Below are 20,402 nucleotides of genomic sequence, written 5' to 3' on the forward strand. Positions count from 1 at the left end.
TGTGTGTGTGTGTGTGTGTGTGTGTGTGTGTGTGTGTGTGTGTATGTATATGGATTCTGCTTGGCTCCGGAGAGCAAAACCGGAACAAAGGGTGGAAATGACTGGGAGGCCTACTTCAGTCTACTGAAGGCTTTATTATCAAGCTCTTTCTTAATCAATCTTTCAGCTTCATATCAAGCTGGAATATGCCTCCCTACCACTTCTATCCTTTGTCATAGGGGTGCCCTTCTTGGTAAAGTGTTGCTGTTGTTGAGTCATTTTCAGTTGTGTCCAACTCTTTGTGACTCCATTTGGGGTTTTCTTAGCAAAGTTACTGGAGTGGTTTGCCATTTCCTTCTCCAGCCCATTTTGCAGATGAGGAAACTGAGGCAAATATGATTAAGTGACTTACCCAGGGTCACAAAGCTAGTAAGTGCCTGAGGTCATATCTGAATTTAGGAAGATGAGTCTTTATGATTCCAGGCTTGACACACTATCCATTGTGCCACCTAGCTGGCCTGGGCCAAGTAGACGTAATTTAATCCAATCTCTCTTTTCAGGTTTCATTTTGTACTCTTTTTCTTTTTTCTAAAAAGCAATCGGGGGTAAGTAACTTGCTCAAGGTTACACGGCCAGGTGTTTCTGGGTGGGTGCTAAGTGTCTGAGCCCGGGATTCGATCTCCAGGTCTTCTCAACCCTGGAGCCGGTGCTCTTACTCGCTGTGCTACCTGGCCACCCTCATTTTGTACTCTTAAGGCCAAACTTGCCTGCTATTCCAATTATCTTTTGATTTCCTACTTTAACATCCCAGTTCCTTATGATAAATGTGACATCTTTTTTTATGTTATTTCTACAAAATGTCATAGATCTTCAAAGAGCTGATCGACTTTGGCTTCTTTGGTGTCCGTGGTTAGAATATAGATTTGTATTATTGTGATGCTGAATGGTTGGTCTTGGATTTGAACAGATAGCATTTGGTCATTTTTGAGATTATAACCTAGTATTCCTTTTCTCACCCTTTTTCAAAGAGGCAAAGGAACTAGAGACCAAATTGCCAACATTTGTTGGATTACGGATAAAGTACAGGAGTTCCAGAAAAAAACAACAAACAATAAACCATCTACTTCTGCTTCACTGACTACACTAAAGACTCTGATTGTGTGGATTACAACAAAATGTGGCAAGTCCTCAAAGAGATGGGAGTACCAGATCATCTTACTTGTCTACTGAGGAACCTGTACTTGGGCCAAGAAGCAATAGTTAGAACTGAAAATGGAATAGCCGACTGGTTTAAGATTGCAAAAGGAACAGAACAAGGCTGTATATTGTCACCTTATTTATTTAACTTATATGTAGAGTACATCATGCAAAATGCCAGGCTGGATGAATCAAAACTGGAATTAAGGTTGATGGGAGAAATATCAGCAATCTCAGACACGCAGACGATACCACTGTGATGGCAGAAAGTAAAGAGGAATTTAAAAGCCTCTTGATGAGAGTGAAAGAGGAGAGTGTAAAAGCTGGCTTGAAGCTTAACATCCAAAAAACTAAGATCTTGGCAACTGGCCCATCACTTCCTGGCAAACAGAGGGAGAAGAAATGGAAGCAGTGTCAGATTTTACATTCTTGGGCTCAAAGATCACTGCAGATGGTGACTGCAGCCATGAAATTAAAAGACACTTGCTCCTTGGAAAGAAAGCTATGGCAAATCAGGGCAGCATACTAAAAAGCGGAGACACCACCTTGAGGACAAAGGTGCATATAGTCAAAGCTATGTTTTTTCCAGTAGCAATGTGTGGCTGTGAGAGTTGGGACTATAAGGAAAGCTGAATGCCTCAGAATCAATGCTTTCAAATTGTGCTGTAGAAGACCTTTGAGAATCCTTTGGACAGAAGGGAAATTAAATTAAAAAAAACAAAAGAAATTAATTCAAGTTATTTGTTGGAAGGTCAGATACTGAAGCTGAAGCTTAAATACTCTGGTCACATAATGAGAAGATGGGACTTACTGGAAAAGCTCCTGATGTTGGAAAAGATTGAAGGTAAAAGGGGACAGCAGAAGATGAAATGGATACATAGTGTCATGGAAACAATAAATATGAATTTGGACAGACTTTAAGAGATAGTGGAGGATAGAAGGGCCTGATGTGCTACATAATAGCCCATGAGGTCACAAAGGGCTGAACATAACTGAAGGAGTAAACAACAACTATTTTCAGTAGCACAAACCTTCAACTCTTTAAAAGTGGTGATCATATCAGATTAAATTATTATGCTCATAGGATTACAGATCTAGAACCATCTAGAGCTGGAGAAGACCTTAGAGGTCACATGGTTCAACTTCCTTATTTTACAGATGAAGAAACTAAAGTTGGGATGTTAAGTGACTTGCTCAAAGTCACACAGGCGACACATTAGATCCAGGAGTCTAACTCAGGTCCTTTGACCTAGGTGTAGGTCCATCGCACAAAGCTCCTCCTCCTCTTTTCCCTGGTCTCCTTTTCTTCAGGCTATATGTCCTCAGTTCCTTCAAACCATCCTTTTACTGCTGAAAAATTATTTTTGAGTCAACTACAGTGAACCCTGAGTGATTTTTGGATGTTTCCAATAATCAAATTTACCTCCCAAGAACGGAGATTTACAACCAATTTTTGCAAACAAAAGAGCCAAAAGAAAAGATTCTGATGGCAATTTCAAAAGATGAGTTCCAAAACTATTTTGAGAAAAGGCAGTGATATTCTTCCTGGTCTGTCTACTTTAAAGGGAACAATTAATTTTGATAAGCAATTCTGATAAACATGTTAATCAATTAGTCATTTAACACTATATATTCAATGGTCCCTTACCTACCTACCATTCAGATGAAACTCTGGAGAGAATAAAAAAGGAAACTCACTTCAGTTAAACAATCTGAGCACTTAACCCCCCATCTCTGTCATTCAAAGGGAGACATTGAGTTAAAATTATGCCTCTCCAAGTGCTTCAATTAGGCCCTAATCCTTTGTGGATATCCCATTTAGAAGATGGAGATTTGCTGGATGGCCCTGATTACATGCAAGCCTCTTGCCCAACTGGAGAGAGAGACAACTTGCATATGATTAAGTAAAAATCTGTGCTTAATGTTTGTAGTTAAGTAAATTAAGGGCAGCTGGCATGGATATATTTCTGCACATGGCTCCTGGGGATGCAACTTCAGTGGCTCATGAAATAATGAAGTAATCCAGCTGGATGAATAGAGATAACCAATAGTTTTGGAAATGATCTACTTAACCCATCTCAGGTCATGTGACTAAAGCTTCAAATTCCACTAAAGCAGAAATCTTCCTTCACAAGGGAAGGGCATATAGCCCCCTAGCACAGTGCTTTCACTGAACTTTAGGTATGAATTTCCCCTGATTGAATGAATGCATACATTTTTTAAAAGCCATTTACTACGCACTTACAATGTGAAGAGAACTGTGCTAAAAACCTTAATTTGGAAGTTACACCCTTGTTTCTTCAGTATCCCAATAATATCATGGATCATAATTATGTATCAAGACTAAAAACAATAGTACTTAGTATTTTATTGAGATTTATACATTTCCTAGCACTTGCACATCTATTATCTCATTTAGAAAATAAACTCAATGAGAATAGAGATTTTTCCATTCTTTGAAACTGTACCCCAGCATCTGGCACTGTGCCTGGCAGATAATAGACACTTAATAAATGTTTATTGATTGATTGATTGACTAAGTCTCAGGACAATCCAGTGAGAGAAGTAGGATAAGCATAATTATTCCCAACTTGTAGACTGGGAAACAAAGGCACAAACTTTATGTCTTCAAAGTCACATGACTAGTTAGTGATAGAGCCAGGACTAAGTTCCAGATCTTAACTCCTAAATACACATCCTTTCCATTAAACCATGAGATGCTTCCATTTCTCTGCTAATATATATCCTTGGATCACAATGGGCACTATGAAAAAGAGGCATAATAAGTTAGTCCCTTATCCAAATGCATGAATGAAATGCCTTCTGTTTCCAACCAATAGAAAATGCCCAATAGCACGTGTATTAATCTACTTAAACTTCTTGAGAGTATCATATCTTCTCTTCAATTTGTTTGAAAAGACTGTATTTGTAATTCAGCAAAGAATTATCAAATGCCTATCTTATTCAAGGCATCACGGGGGATTTTAAGGCAGAAGTCTTTAACCCTTTCTGTGTGATGGGCCCAATTTAGTGAAGTATATGGACCCTTTCTCAGAATAATTTAAAAAATAAAATAAAATAAGAAATATAGGATTACAGTGGAAATCAATTGTGCTGAAATAGTTACCAAAATATAAAAAAGAGTTTGTTGACCCTGGCTAAGAACCCCTACTCTAGAGATACAAAGATGAAGAAGGACATAGCCCCTGCCTTCAAGGAGTTTATAATTTGGTTGTGTGGAGAAGACATATAGAAATAACTGATTCAAATTAGAATGTAAGTGCATGGTTTGTTCTCATAAGGCTACCACCTTATCATTATAATATTAATATAATGTTATATTAATTTATTAATTAATTTAATATACAATGTTATATTAATATAATAATAGCATAATTTATAAAGCATTCACTATATGCCTCTCACTGTGTTAAGTACTTTACAATTATTATCTTATTTTATACCATCAAAGAACCCTGAACTTGAAATACAAAGTGGTCTGAGATCTAGGATCATAATTTATAGACTGCGTCACCCTGGGTAAGTCAACTAGGTGGAACAATGGATAGAGTGCTGGGCTTGGAATCAGGAAAACTCATCTTCCTGAATTCAAATCCAGGCTCAGACACTTAGTAAACTATGTGACTCCAAGCAAGTCACTGTTTGTTTTAGTTTATCTGTACAATGAGCTGGAGAAGGAAATGGCAAGCCAACTCCAGGATCTTTGCTAAGAAAACAACAAATAAAGTCACAAGGAGTCAGGCACAACTGAAATGACTGAACAATGACTTTGGGCAAGTCAATTCATCTTTCTGAGCACATTTCCCCATTTGTAAAATGAGGATGCTAGTGCCTTCGTCATCTGTCTCACAGGATTGCCATGAAGATCCAATTAGATAATGTATGTGAAAATGGTCTGAATAGCAAAGCACTGTACAAAGATGTGGTATCATCTAACATATAATAATATTTAGTTAGGGGAGCTAAGTGACACAGTGGATAGAGTGCTGGGTCTGGAGTAAGGAAGACCTGAGTTCAAATTTGTCCTCAGACACTCATTAGCTGTGTGACCCTGGGCAAGTCACTTAATCATGTTTGCCTCAGTTTTCTCATCCATAAAAATAACTTGGGAAAAGGAAATGGCAAACCACTACAGTATCTTTGCCAAGAAAACCCCAAATGGGGTCATGAAAAATTAGACATGACTGGAAAACAACAAACAACAAAATAATCTTATTAATGGCTATTACTGTGATTGTTAATCATCACTGGATTCATCCATCATCGTCAATTATTTCTCATAGGTAAAGGATAACCTTCTCATCCTTTGTGAAGAAAACACACAACCTGTACCTTGCATTCTGCCCTGCTTCCTTTTTCATCACTGGCAGTATGACATGGCGTTGTGCTGGGTATTTGACCACTGTGGTAACTCCTGAAGATGAAAGGGTTGAGGGGGCTACTTGCATATGGCAAAGCTCTAGTTCTGTGCTCTTATACTCAACCCTCCCATTAGACCACCTTCCTTCTCCAGTCACTAAGTCCAAGTCACCTCCTCTTTCACTTCTGTCCCTGCACCACTGGGCTACCTGCTTGAGAGCCAGGGGCCCAGGTTGGGGTGGGATGATAGAATAAAAAGGAAGGTTTATCATGCCATGCATCACACTCATTACAGCTCAGGCATGAAACACTCCAGTCAGGAATGCATAGATCTCCCAGGATTAAGACTGGAATATTCAAGTCTGTTATTGGAAGTGAGGTAAGAATAACTCCTTGAGGATACAAAGCAATAAAGAGAAAGCTGGACAGCCTCAAAGTTCAGGAATTTAAGAAATTAATGCACTGGAAAACAAAGAGAACTTAATGAAAGAACCAATGCACCAATAGCTACATCACTGAGCCATCCATTGCTGTTCAGCATTAAAAATTTATTTTTCTTCTAATTTAATTTAGCCCTGGATTGCTATTTTTCACTTTCATCCAGAAATGTTTTTTCTCCCCACTAAATTCAGAGACAGTACAATATTCTCCTCATAGGGCTTTCCTGGAACTGTATCTCAGAGTACCAGACGGGCATTATCAATGTACGCACTAATGAAAGTTGACTGGCTCTAGCAGCTTGGCCTCCTGCTGAGTTTGGAAGCAGGGATGTTGGTCCAATCACAGCCTGTGCCTTCACTGCTATATCCCTCCTATGGCATTCTGGAAAGGGATTACCACTGCTAGAGATGGGCCTGGGGGCAGAGACAGTGCACAGAGCTCTTCCAACCTCCATCTTAACACTGGGCGGAAGAAGGGACAAAAACCCATGGGAGAAAGAAGAGAAAGGAACAAATGTGAAAACCTCAGAAGTTAATCCACATCTCCCCTATCTTTAGAAATGTGTCTTTTCAAGAACAAATGTAGATACAGCTATTTTCATGCTCTACAGATGTGATTTTCCTCACTCCAATCTTCTTTTTCTTGTTTCTCATGGGTAAAAACCTCACAGAAGTCAATATTGGACCAGTGGTATAGGATCATAGAATTAATAAATAAATTTATAGCTGGCAGGCATCTTAAAGACCACTGGTCCAGTTCCCTTGTTTCATAGATGAGGAAACCAAAGCTTAGAGAGGTTAGATGTGACTCATCTCCAGGTACTAAGTATCTGAAGGAGAATTGGAATACAGATCATCTTGAGTGGTACTATAGAAAGTGTAGTGGATTGGGAGACAGAAGCCCTGCATTTAAATCCAGACTTCACTTCTTACTGCAGTGTGGCTTTATGCAAGTTACTTCACTACCTTGGAACTTGGTTTTCCCAGCTGTAAGCTGACATGGTTGTACAGATGGCTTCTCAGCTCCTTCCCAGCTTTGAACCTTGATCCATTATATCTTGCTGCTTGATTTTCTCCCTCTCGAATGGCCTAAGTCCTTTTAGCCACATACTTCTTCTATTCCTCTAACTTCTTCTAAAAGAATGCTTTTTAGAATTTATATTTCCCTAAATGTAAATTCTTGCTGTTGACTTCTCAGTGACAGCCTGGGAGTCACAACTAACAGTGTCAAATTGCATGACTGAAGAGCAAGATGACAGGTACCCTCCTGTTACCCAAGTCAGTCGTAAACAGTAGGTGGTGCTACTTGGGGCTCATCTTTCATAGCTTCTCCTGGCAGCATCACTGGCTCCATATTGCTGTTGCTGTTTGTCCTTAATTTTCAAGCAGGACCATGACATCAGGAAGCGGATGCCATAATTTGCAAGTGAATTGGATTTAAGTGAGGCAGGGTTGGGCAAAGTCACCAGCCTCACTTTCTCCTCCAAAGCCATCTGGGTCCAGTGGAAAGAGATCGATCAGGACGTTTGGAGATGGTCCCAGAACTGGTTCCGTAAACAAGTTCAAGAAAGAGTTCTGAACCGGAATGGGGCTGTGTAGACCTGTTCTATTTGAGAAGAAAAGTGAAGCTGTTTCCATCAGTAACATTCCACTTCCCCAGTTTGCTCAGCAGGGGGCACCACATACTCACAATATTTCAATCACAAGTTCTAAGATTAGTTGTCAATGTTTCAGTCTAGTCCTGGCTTGGTATAAGGCAAAGGTTCCCAAACTTATTTGGCCTAACACCCCCTTAAAAATTACTCAATGCCCCCTCAAAAATCTGCTTTATTTAACCCTTTAATGTTTTTTTTAAAAATGTGTCATTTCAAAAAATATATATTTTAAATGATATCTTAAATTTAATAATATATTGTAAATTTGTAGGTTTTTTCCTGCATTGGAATTTTGATGATGCAATATTGTCATGTAACCATATCATATTGTAGAATAGTCATTGCATGCACATATTCCTGCCAATGCCTGCTGGACTTCCTCACAAGTCTCAACATTCTCACTTACCAACGCGTGCTTGGTAAGACCTGACTGTGGATTTGACCATTGATAGGTTATAACTTGCATTTTGTGTGTTTATTTGCAAAATAATATAATCACTACGAATCATCTCTGTTACACAACAGATGAAGCATGTATAAACCAGGTTTTCAAAATTTTTTTCTCTTCTTTCTTTATGCTTTTACTACTCCCTTAATTTTGTTTTTGTTTTTGTTTTTTTTTTTTGGAGGGCAATTGGGGTTAAGCGATTTGCCCAAGGTCACACGGCTCGTGTTTTTGTGTGTTAAGTGTCTGAGGCCACACTTGAACCCAGGTCCTCCTGACTCCAGGGCCAGTGCTCTATTCACTGCAGCACCTAGCCGCCCCCCCACCATGTTTCTAAGCACCTCCCTGAGAGAATATCATCTACTTTGGGAGTCTCTGTAAGGGAAAGCCTAGGATTAGTACAGACCAGGGCAAGAGAAAAGTCAACATCCAATAGCAAAAGCATATTCATTTGCTGATTGCTCAGTGAGCACCTTTGCTGTCTTAGAAATGGAGAAACTCTATTTCATTAGCTCTTCCAACACCATGAAGGAGCCTTATGAAAGCAAATCACCATCAAGTTCTGGCTTCTCAAAATTAAAAAAAAAACCCTTAATGGAATCTTAGTCACTTGCCTACCCAGTTTTCTTTAGTCACCCAAAATAGGGGAGTCACAAGTTACCAGCCTACTCAAAGAGAAATGGAAGAGGGAAATCATGGATAGGTTTGGCACTGCTCTGTGGTGTCTTCATATCTCTTATTCAAGGCATTAGTAGACAAACTGAGACCTGGGAAAGACCTTAGTTTAAAAAGACCTTGTCCCAATGCATCTGGGGCCATTTCCAGTCATCCAAATCTATATCTTGCCATTGGACCTAGATGGCTCTGAAGGAAAAAGTGAGCCTGGTGACTTTGCACAGCCTTCTCTCACTTAAACCCAGCTCACTTGCAAGTCATGACATCACCTTCCTGATGTCATCGGTCCTCTTCTAGAATGAAGGACAAACAATAACAGAAGTAATAGGAAACAATGTCAGAAGGCACCTAGATGGCACTGAGATGGCACCGAGATGGCACAGCGGTAAGGGCATTGGCTCTGGAACCAGGAAGACCCGAGTTCAGATCTGGTCTCAGACACTTCCTTAGCCACATGACTCTGGGCAGTCACTTAATCTCTGCTTACCTCCGTTTCTTCTTCTATAAAATGGGAATAATAACAGTACCTAACTCCCAGGGTTGTTGTGTGGGTAAACTGAGGTAATATTTATAAAATGTTTTGTAAACCTTAAAATGCTATATCATTGCTAACTATTATGATGTTAGAGAAGATAAAGGATTCCCATTGTGCCTCATTGCTCAGATTTTCTGATACACTGTAATCCTTTGAACTTTCAAATGACTCATACTGATGAATGGCCGCAGATGACTTCTGTGCCCTACTGACGGCCTTGGAGCCAGCCAAAATAAAGTTCATGGGATGGACTTGCAGAGAAACTATTACAGTTTTTAGAGAATCTGCACATTTAAAAGGAGAGGAAGGGAGGAAATGGTCAATAGGTAGAAGCAGCTTTGGGGAGTCTGACCTCACGGACAGACTTACAGGCAGGTTGGCTTGACCACATGCTGGCACCTCCCTGCCAAATATAGCTTTCTATTGCATTGCTGAGATATTTTTATAATAGTTAATATTTTAAAGGTCTGTAAAGTACTTTATACACTTTTATCTCATTTGAGCCTTGCAACTACCTTCAGAAGTAGGGACTACAGGTATAATTATCTCCATTTTACATATAAGTACACTGAGGCTGAGAGAGATAAGGTGACTTACCCCAAGATCAGAGGCAGAAAGCATTTAAACCCAAGTATCTCTTTACTTCAAATCCAGGTTCCTTCTTTCCTGCACTATACTTTAGTTCTAACAAATACACATTAATCTAATAATTAACTATCATCATTATCATTAATGTCCCTAGTAGTACAACTTGAGCTCCTCTGGGGCAGAAATGGTTTCATTATACCTACACAACTTTATTTGTTAATAGTTGTTTGTTGAATTGAACTGAGTATGTTCTCCATAACAACCTTGTGAAACACAATTATCATAATCCCTATTTTACAGATGAGGAAACTGAGATTCAGAGAGCATAAATGGCTATGTTTAGAACTACAAAGTTAGTGAGCAGCAGAGTTAGGTCTCCGACCCAGATCATATTTTCCAAATCAGTGCTCCTTCAACTAGACCAGTCTGCCCCTAGAAGTAAACAAAAATCCTCTTTTAAAAATGCACACAGCTCTGGGAGAATGAAGCTTTGGAATCTTAATAGCTTAGTCAGAATGCTTTCTTAATAGCTGACTTAATGGGAATTTTAAATGGCAAGAGAAGCAAAGGGTGAAGAGGGCAGGAGGGGAGTCAAGTAAAACCAAAACATGGAACATACTCTCTATATACTCTGCCTTGGTGATCTCCACAGCTTTCGTGGGATCCCTATTGCCGCTAGGGTATGTAGGAGTTCCATATGGATGGATGGTTTCCATTTTCCTATGAGGTTTGGGGTAAAAAAGAGCCATAATAACTGGTGGAAAATCTTTGTACTACATTTCCAAGAAGGCTGTGCAAAAAGCATGGCAACATTATCCAGGGCACACCCAGATGGAGTAGGACTGCTTTCAGCATGTGTAGTTTAAAAGAGGCTACAAGAGTCTCACGGGGATGCTAAAATGCAGGTAGTGATGGCTGGAAGACGCAGGCAGGGGAATGAGAGAGCCAGAAATAGCAGCCATGTTGAGACCTTTCTGTGAATGTGGACAGGTATGGCAGGAGTCAGTCTGATGTAAGTGGGCATGGACAATTTGTGTAAAGGGATTCTGAGAGGTACCAAATGGGTTCATATTATTTTGTTTCTTTCTCAATGACGAAAGGGAAGTAACTAAGCAAAGATTGAGAACATTCTAATCTCTAACAACTTGACCTGAGTCTCCTCCCAGGTTGGGAGGAGAGTAAGGGCTTAATTGTGTAATATTACACAATAATAATCAATATTATTGATTCAATAACTAGTTATTCACTTTATATTCTGATTTAACTAAATGATTTTTGCTCTGACTTCATAAATCGTCTGGCATGGTTTAGCCTGGAATCACTGGTTGGGACTTGGATAGAGGGAAAAGAAAAACAATATAATGAACGTGGTAAGCAGAGAGGGGTCCCAGAGCTTCATGAAGGACCATTAGCATAGGCCTTTTGTTGAGGCTTATCTAGGATTTTTTGTTGTTGTTGAATAAAGCTGTTTAGAGCACAGGGTCAAATTAAGGCTACTTATATCTATCCACTAATGATTTTTCCTTTCTATTTTTCCTAAACTATAACTGACAGTAAACTTTTTCAACTCAATTCATATATGCCAGACCAGATGTTTTAAAGTAGTTATTATCCTATTTGGGGTCAAGGAATCATTAGAATTGGGAGGGGGGAGGTGTGGAGATTTGGGTTTTTGTTTTTTGTTTTTTGGTGCCAAAGCAGCCTTGTGAAACTGTCATTGTACATTGCACATTTGAGTACTGAACTGAATCATCACCATGGGATAAATTCAGTTATTAGAAAATGAATGCTCATTAATAAGATTTGACCCTTATCCAAGATTGCTGGTTTGGGGAAAACTATGAAGATGATGCTAAAAGTAGAGGCTCTACACCATGATGTGAACACTGGGGAAATACTAATAAAGATAACTTTTCTCAATAAGAGAAGGTCTCTTTTAATCCTAAACCTTGTGGGAATATAGTGTCACCATGGACATATCAATGGACAGACAAAATGCAAACTCCTCAGCTTGACATTTAAGGGCCTCTGCAATCTGAGTTTAATCTACCTTTCCTGCCTTATGACATATTAATTCCTTAATATGAAACATTTTGCATTTTGGCCAAACTTCAACTCAAGATACACCATCTATCTTTACCCATTCTCTCTTTTAGGCCTGGAATTCACTCTTTCCTGACCCTACTTCTTAGAATCCTTAGCTTCCTTTAAAGACTCAGTTCTGGTGTCACCTTGGATGTGAAAGCATTTCTGCTTCTATCTAGCTGTAATACTCTCTGCCTATAAAAAGCTTCTATAGAGGAGTTGTATAGGCTAGATATAGGGAAATTGGACTGGAGAGTACAGTTGTTGTTAAAAAATGTTGAATGCATGAATGGATGAATGTGCCTAGGCCTTTCTAGGCTTTCTTGAGCCTAAGGTCCTAGGTGTCCGGGGGGGCTAAGACAGTCTGGGTATCAGGAAGTGAGGAAGGAGCCAAGAGACAGAATGGAAGGCCACTAAAAAACCACCTTTACCTACTTCAAAACTTTGTCTAGGGAAATTTATGTGCCCCTAAAAGGAAGCCTTAGCTTGTTTTATCCTCCTTCCCCTTGGAGTTCATTGCCTAACACCCTTAGGACTTAGAAATCAGCTAAAGCATTTTTTAATTTAATAAACCCTATTCAATAAACTTCCATGACTCCCTATTGCCCTTTAGATCAAAGATAAGCCCTCACATTTGGCATTTAAAGCTCTTTACAATCTGATTCCTACCTATCTTTCCAGTTTTATTATATACCACTCCCCTAATATGTACTCTCCAGTCCAATTTCCCTATATCCAGCCTATACAACTCCTCTCTAGAAGCTCCTTTAGGGCAGGGCCTTTCATTTTCATCTTTATTATTATTATTTATTTCATTCCTTGTATTCCCTTCCAATGCCTTGCTGCACCTCCTATAGAACATTCCATCTACCAGGCACTCCATGACTTTGCATGGACTTTTTAGAATTCCAAGACTCCTTCAAGCTAGCTCAAATACCAACCTCAACATGATGCTTTTTTTGATTCTCCCAGCTGCTAGTGTGTCCTTCCCTAAATCACCTTGTATTAATTTTGTCTGTCTTTATAATATATACTTTTTTTGTTTACCTCACTAGGATGTTCCCTTTCTGTCCCCAGTGCCTAGAATTGTGTTGGTACTTAAATTCTTGCTAACTACATAGGCTTTTATGATTCAGTCTGGGAATGTTCAAAACCATTTATAATATGACTTCTAATGAAGATTTTTTGTTATTGTTTTGAAAAAACTTTGGGAATATGACCCATTCCTAAGTTGGAGGCCAGCTGTATTCAATTTTGCTGACAGAGAGAAATCACCAGCTCAGGGCCAGCCTTTGGTGTCACTCAAAAAAGACAATGGTGACATATGAGACAATGGAAAAAGTCAAATGTTTTGGAGTCAAAGGACATAGAGCTATATCCTGGCTCTAACACTTACTATTAAATCTTGGTCAAATTACTTTACCTCTTACGTCCTGTTTCTCCATCTGTAAAAAGAGGGACTCAGACTATATAATCCTGAAGGTTCCTTCCAACTCTAACTCTATGACCTGGGATACTCACAGATACTACAGAAAAACCTGCATCTCTAGGCCACTATGTTCTCACACAATTATGCAAATACAGTCTTCAAACAAATTAGAGGTATGTTAAAGGCTTATTTGGCAAAATTCATTACTTAATTGATTTTTCTTGCCATGCAGAATATGGTTCAGAAGATAACCTTTGAAACTAAAATATTTAAATACATTCCTAAAATCAGGGATGGTGTGAACTATATATAATTCGATTTAGGCTATTATTTTGTATGCAAAAACATCACTTCTAAGATTTTTCTCAAACATAAGTAGGGAAGAAATGTGATCAGGAAGGTAGCATGGAAGTTGTCACATAAAACTTTGTGTGCGATTTCTGGGAGTGATCGCCATAACATGATTGTGTTGTCTGAAATACAATTAATTTCTGAAAGAACCAGGTTACCAATATGTAAGTGTAAAAACATTTTTAAAAATTATCCATCTACTGAGCTTCTCCATTAGTATGAATATACTTAAGATTTGCTTGTGTATTTCATTTCTTCACAATACTGTAATTCTCAAAGTGTGGTCCATGGACTCTTATGGGTCTCTGAGACCATTTAAGGGGGTTTACAAGGTCAAAACAATCTTTTCATAATAATATTAAGACTATTTATTAAAATACTCCTCCTTTTTCCAACTACATTATGTGTGAGGCTGGATTTTTTTCAACCAAAATAACATTGCAACAGACTGAATGTAGAATCAGATATGAGACTCTAGCTATCTTTTTTTTTTTTAAAGCAATCGGGGTTAAGTAACTTGCTCAAGGTTACACGGCCAGTTATTTCTGGGTGTGGTGCTGAGTATCTGAGCCCGGATTTGATCCCCAAGTCAATCCTGACACTGGAACCGGTGCTCTTACTTGCTGAACCACCTGGCTGTCCCTTCTAGCTATCTTTATAAAGCTAGTCATTAGATTTGCAAAACTATGTAAAACAATGTCATTCTTTTCATTATTTTTTTGTACCTTTCTCATAAAATATGTTCACATATAATGGATTTATTATGGTTATTTAAAATGAATTAATAAATACTTTTAAATGTATCAGTTTAATTTCTAAGATGGTAAATGTCAATACACATAACTCACATAAACAAAAGTTCTTGGGGGTCGTCAATAATTTTAAAGAGTGTATAGGGGTCCTGAAACCCAAAAGTCTGAGAACCACTGAACTCCAACCAAACTTGCCAGAGCCTGATAGCACTCTGTTCGGTGCTTTTAATCTGCAGATACTCAATAATTGTTGATGATTATGACAAAGAACTTATGGTTTTCTATAATAACATTTATTATGGTTTCCTATAATAACAAAGCAAAAAAAATAATATTATCCTTCGATAATTCAAAGACACATTATTTTTCATTGGTATGGATACTCCCTTCACCAGGGCAGAATACAATCTGTGTAGGTTTTGCCTATTAGTTTTCAGTTAAGCAATATAAACATTTAAGAAGTGCCTACTATGTGCCAGTAACTGTGCTAAGCACTGGTAATACAAAGAGAGGCAAAAGACAATCCCTATCCTCAAACAGCTTACAATCTAACTGGGAGAGTAAATAGATTAAAAAGAAGCTGGAAAGGGCGGGCAGGAGGGTGGGGGCTGGGGGCTCAGGCGGGAGGGAGAAGGGCATCTGACCAGGGGCATGATGAAGTTCTGTGTGGGGAATTATGAGATGGCTGCCTTGGATTTCCTCCTTAAATGGAAGATCTGGGAGGAGCTCTACAATGCATACCCTCTACCGTCTCCTTTCATGACAGAAAAATAAAACCATCTGATTATACTGAGACAGGTCTGTCGATGACAATGTCTGTCATTGGACTTCTCTATCAAGGCTCTCTGGGTTGGTAGGATGTATCAAAGTTTGTTCTTGTACAAGTGTACAACCTTTGAGAACCCAGGGATATGGAAAGACATGGGAAGAAGACTTCGATGGAGGGAAAATTATAATAGTTTGCATTTATATGGTCTTTCAGAGACCACAAAATACCTTTAAGATCATAGGAGCAGAGATTTAGAGTTGGAATCTTAAAAGTCTTTGAGTATAATTCTTTTATTTCACATATGAGGAAACTAAGCACAGTGAGGGTAAGTGACTTGTCCAAGGTCACATGGGTAGTAAATGTCTGAGATGGGATTTGAATCCAGGTTTTCCTGATGAAAAAGTCCAAGTAGATGTCTACATACACAACATGATGTTACTTCAAATGAAAAGCCATCATTCTGATAATGTTTTACCCACAACAAAGTCCAGAGCAGTCAGATTTCCTGGGTGTCAGTTGTGTCAGAGAAGGAAGTAGGAGAAATCTAAGTGAGACTATGAGATGTCTCTCTAGATAGGGGCTTTTAAAAACTATCCATTTGTTTTCATGAAGAACATCTCAGAGCTGTTCCTCCATGACAGGTAAAGAAGCTTGGAATAGAAATGAACTTTTAAGACTCTTGTACTAATACTACATGAAATAAGAGTTTTCATAATCATTCTTTGCATAATGTAGAATACAGATAGATGAACCACGATGATCCTCCCCTAATTTTCCCATGACAAGCTGTAAGATGGAAGTAGGAGTCAAAATTCACAGGTAAAGTAGAATGTAAACACATGCAGGTCAAAAACTGCTTTGTCTTAAGAGCTGGAAGGGACCTTGTTGATCAAAGAGCTCAACTCTTTGCATGATGAATGAATCCGCTCTAAGATATCAGTACTAAATGGACATTTATTCTGCTTTAATGGTTATGTGACAGGGAAACTGGTTCCTTACAAAAGTGGTCTTTCTCTATTTTGGGTAATTCTAACTTTTTACCAAGTTTTGTTTTATTGTTCCTCTCTAAAACTTGGAATCATTGACACTACTTGTATCCTTCAGGCCACAAAGAATAAATCTATACTTATTCACTATTATATGAACATCCTTCAAATATCTGAAGACACCTATCATATGTCCCTAATGGTTATTTTCTTTAGGCCTCAGTTTTCTTATCTGTAAAATGGGCATAATAGTACCTAACTCAAAGGAATTTGTGATGCTCAAGAGTAATATATGTAAAACACTCTGAAAACATTAAAATACTATATAAAATACAGCAAACATCTTATGTACTATTCTTACCACCAAGTCATGTCTTGCTAAGTATTCAGTAGGAATTATATTTTTACTGTAATGATGTCCTTACTATATAGTGGGCCCTGTTCCCTTGCATTATAAACATTGATCACTAAATCTAGGCTCTTTAAGTAATTGTAATTACTTAATTGTAATTAAGTAATTTTGTAATTTCTCATGACAATGAGCTGACCTGACATCTCAAAACCCTCTGTTTCCACAGACAAATCCATATGATTCGGCCATTTGATGCTTCTTTGTTGACATACTGTTCATTAAGTTCTTGTGGATGTTGCCCATATGGAGTTCCTTTTGATTCCACTCTTAGATCTTAGTCCTATCAAAGGCTCAAAGGTCAGCTACTTTGGGTTACATTTGAAAAACCCAAGAATATCAGTCTTTATCACTGTTTGGCAAAGTGATGACTGCTTATTTCAAAGATTGTCTATAGACTTTTAAAAAAACCACCTGTTTATAAAGTGCTTTATTATTATTACTTTTTGATCCTTCATCATTCTAACAGTGTGATGTGGAACAGAAGGTGAATGCTCCATGTGCTATAGGATAGCAGGCAACTGGAAACTCAAAAGAGGAACTTGTTGACATTGGTTATGGTCTGCTCTTTCACGTTCCGTTAGGCTCTCTACGAAACACCCTGCCTGAGGCAGGCACCCTTGGCTTTTGTCTCCAATTCTAGCTTCATCCTTGAAATAAATGTCCTTATGTTATTGCTCGAAATACTTGGGCTTTACTAATCCAAACATTACCATTTTAGACATATCTACTGTGACAGAATCACAGAAATCAGGGAGGGAAGGGAGTTTCCACTTTCAATATCTCATCCAATCTCAACATCCTTATTTTCATCAAACAAACCTTATATTTATTCTTTGGGAACACCATAGAACTGAATATAACAACAAAACAGACTATAGATAACCAAAGTGTAACAAACATAGAACACTGAAGTTGGATGGCCCCCTGAAATCGATACTTTACTATTCTGAAGTCATAAAACAGCTCTCTAAACACACTGCATATATGATTAAAAAGGATCCAGAAGCTTGGACTTACCGGCTGCAAAGTGTCTTCTTGCCTCCTGTTTTGACTCTGCCGATTGATGAAGGATCGTGTTGAGAGCTTGTAGTGATTCAACAAGCAAATGATCACCACGACCATCACCGTGATCACAACAATGATGATGATGATCTGGACAAACTCCAGTTCAGCTGAGAAAGAGAAAAAATAGGAACCCTTTAACAAAGTTCTCTTTTTCCCTCCCAGAGCTATCTTAAACATGTCCCCCTTCTTCAGATTCACCCAGACACAGACTACAAGGCCATTACTCCCTACTAGATTCTATGTCTCAATACGAGAAGCAGCATGGTGATGCCTTGAACTTGGCTCAGAATCTTGGCTCAATTATTTACTAGTTATGACCACAGAAAAACCATTTAACCTCTTCACATCTCAGTTTCTTCATCTATAAAATGGGGATAATAATACTCATACTACTAACTTCATGGGATTGCTGTGAAGGAAGCACTTTGTAGAATTTTAAGTGCCATACAAATAGGAATTGTTGTTAATAGTACATTGCATTTCTAGACAGAGAGAGAGACCTTAGAGAGTTCTTAACCTTTTTTGTTTCATGGACTCCCCTTTTGGCAGTCAGGTATAGTCTATAGATCCCTTCTCAGAATAACTTTTTAAAAAATTCATAATTGAAGGAAATGCTAAATATCAGTAAGGTTCCTGAAAATAATGATGTATTTTTTTCCCTATCCATGTTCACAGACACTTCTAAAATCTATCTGAGGGTATGAAACCCATCCTTGAAAGACTGTAGACCGCCAAACTAACAACCCTGCCCTACAAGAAGCCCATTGCTAAGTGATCTCTGGTAGTCTACTAAATGCATTTATTTTTACTAACCATACTAATAATGTTTATTATTCGAGGGGGGAAGGGAAAGGAACCTTTATAATAATTGATTCAAGCTCATTCATAAGCCCTCTGTGAGGTGAGACATGATGATCAGCCCAATTTCCAAAAGGAAAAATCAAGGTACAAGAAGATTAAATTGTCCAAACTCCAAAGGCTGAAGCTTGTCCCAGTTAGACACCACTTCTTGCTGTGTTCCTCGGACTCCTTCTTCCTTTGTCATATTAAATAATATCACCATGCTCCCTGTGTCTCTTGACCAATCAGTCAAAAAGCATTTATTAAGCACCTACTAAATTACCCAGAATCACAGAATTTTGAGAGTTGGAAGGACCCTCAGTAGCCCTTTGGTCCCATCCATTCGTGAAAGGAATTCCTACTATAACATATGACAAGAAGTGCCTTCCTAGTTTTCCAGTCTTCTTATACTTGACTCCCTACCATAAACTCTCTGATCCAGCTACACCTGCTTGCTGGCTATTTCACACCCATGACATTCCATTTTCCACTGCACTGCCTTTGCATTGGCTTCCCCCTCACACCTGGCATGCTCTCCTCCCAGCTTCTGCCTCCTGGTTTCTCTGGCTTTTTCAAGACTCAGCTCAGATGCCATTTTCTTCAAGAGGCCTTTCCCAGTACTCTAGTTGCTAGGGCCTTCTCCACACACACACACACACACACACACACACACACACACACACAAACACACCTTTTATGTATCTAGTTTTTTTTTTAATCACTCCTTGCAATCTTAACAAGTGCTTGATAACTTCATTCAGCCTCTGCTTAAAGACCTCCAAGGAGGGAAAACCAATTGCTTTTCCAGGAAGCCCATCCCACTTCGGGATAGCTTTAATTGTTACAAAGTTTTCCCAACCTCAAGCTTAAATTGAATTCTGGCAACTTCTATCAGTTGCTTCGTGGTCTGCCCTTTGGGGTCAGATAAAACCAATCTAATCCCTTTTCCACAATAACCCTTCAAATACCTGACTGATAGGTAACATGTCACCCCCAAGTCTCCTTTTCTCCGTACTAAATAGACCCAGTTGTTTCAGCCCATTCTTATACAATCCGGACTTCACCATCTTGGTTGCCCTTTCCTGGACACTTCTGAATTTTACACACACACACACACACACACACACACACACACACACACACACACACATATATACAAACACATATATTTCCTTTTTAAATTTTTATTTTGTGCATAACATAATATAATAAAAAGTTGATTTCACATGAAACTGCAAATCTACTATGTATAACTTGTTATTCCTTTTAAATATGCGACAGAATTAACATGTAATTTTGTTTTTGATTTTTGGAGGGCAACTGGGGTTAAGTGACTTGCCCAGAGTCATATGGCTAGTAAATGTGCCAAGTGTCTCAGGCCGCATTTGAACTCATGTCCTCCTAACTGCAGGGCCAGTGCTCTATTCACTGCACCACACAAGACCCCTTGTGTCTGTATTTTTAAAGGCCATTACCTCTCTGAATACAATCTAACAACACATGAACTTTTTGGCTACAATATTACATTGTTTTACTCTTAGCTAAAATGTCCAGATCTTATTCTTAATAACTACTAAGTATGCCACCCTTATATTAAACTTGTAAAGCTGATTTTTTTTGTACCCTATAAGACTCTATAGTTATCTCTACTGAATTTCATCTTGCTAGATTTAACCCAAAGTTCCAGTCTGTCAAGATCCTATGTGTTAGCTATCCCACTAAGCTCTGAGTCATCTGTAAATTTGACTATTTATCTATCTATCTATCTATCTATCTATCTATCTATCTATCTATCTATCTATCTATCTATCTATCTATC

General features: G+C 38.5%; 1 protein-coding gene across 5 annotated transcripts in view; it reads right to left on the reverse strand.

Moving 5' to 3' along the window:
• Positions 1–20,402, reverse strand: part of LDLRAD4 (low density lipoprotein receptor class A domain containing 4) — a 617,131-nt gene that overhangs the window by 18,443 nt on the left and 578,286 nt on the right. For all 5 annotated transcript variants that reach the window (XM_069099596.1, XM_069099598.1, XM_069099597.1 and 2 more), the window contains one exon: positions 17,696–17,850. In XM_069099596.1, coding sequence (XP_068955697.1) covers positions 17,696–17,850 — 155 coding nt within the window. The remainder of the gene's footprint in view (positions 1–17,695; positions 17,851–20,402) is intronic.

The sequence above is a fragment of the Petaurus breviceps genome, unplaced genomic scaffold (genome assembly GCF_028583685.1).
Source record: "Petaurus breviceps papuanus isolate PSGF00001 unplaced genomic scaffold, PetGlider_PUasm1.0 38, whole genome shotgun sequence".
NCBI classification, from domain to species: Eukaryota; Metazoa; Chordata; class Mammalia; order Diprotodontia; family Petauridae; genus Petaurus; species Petaurus breviceps.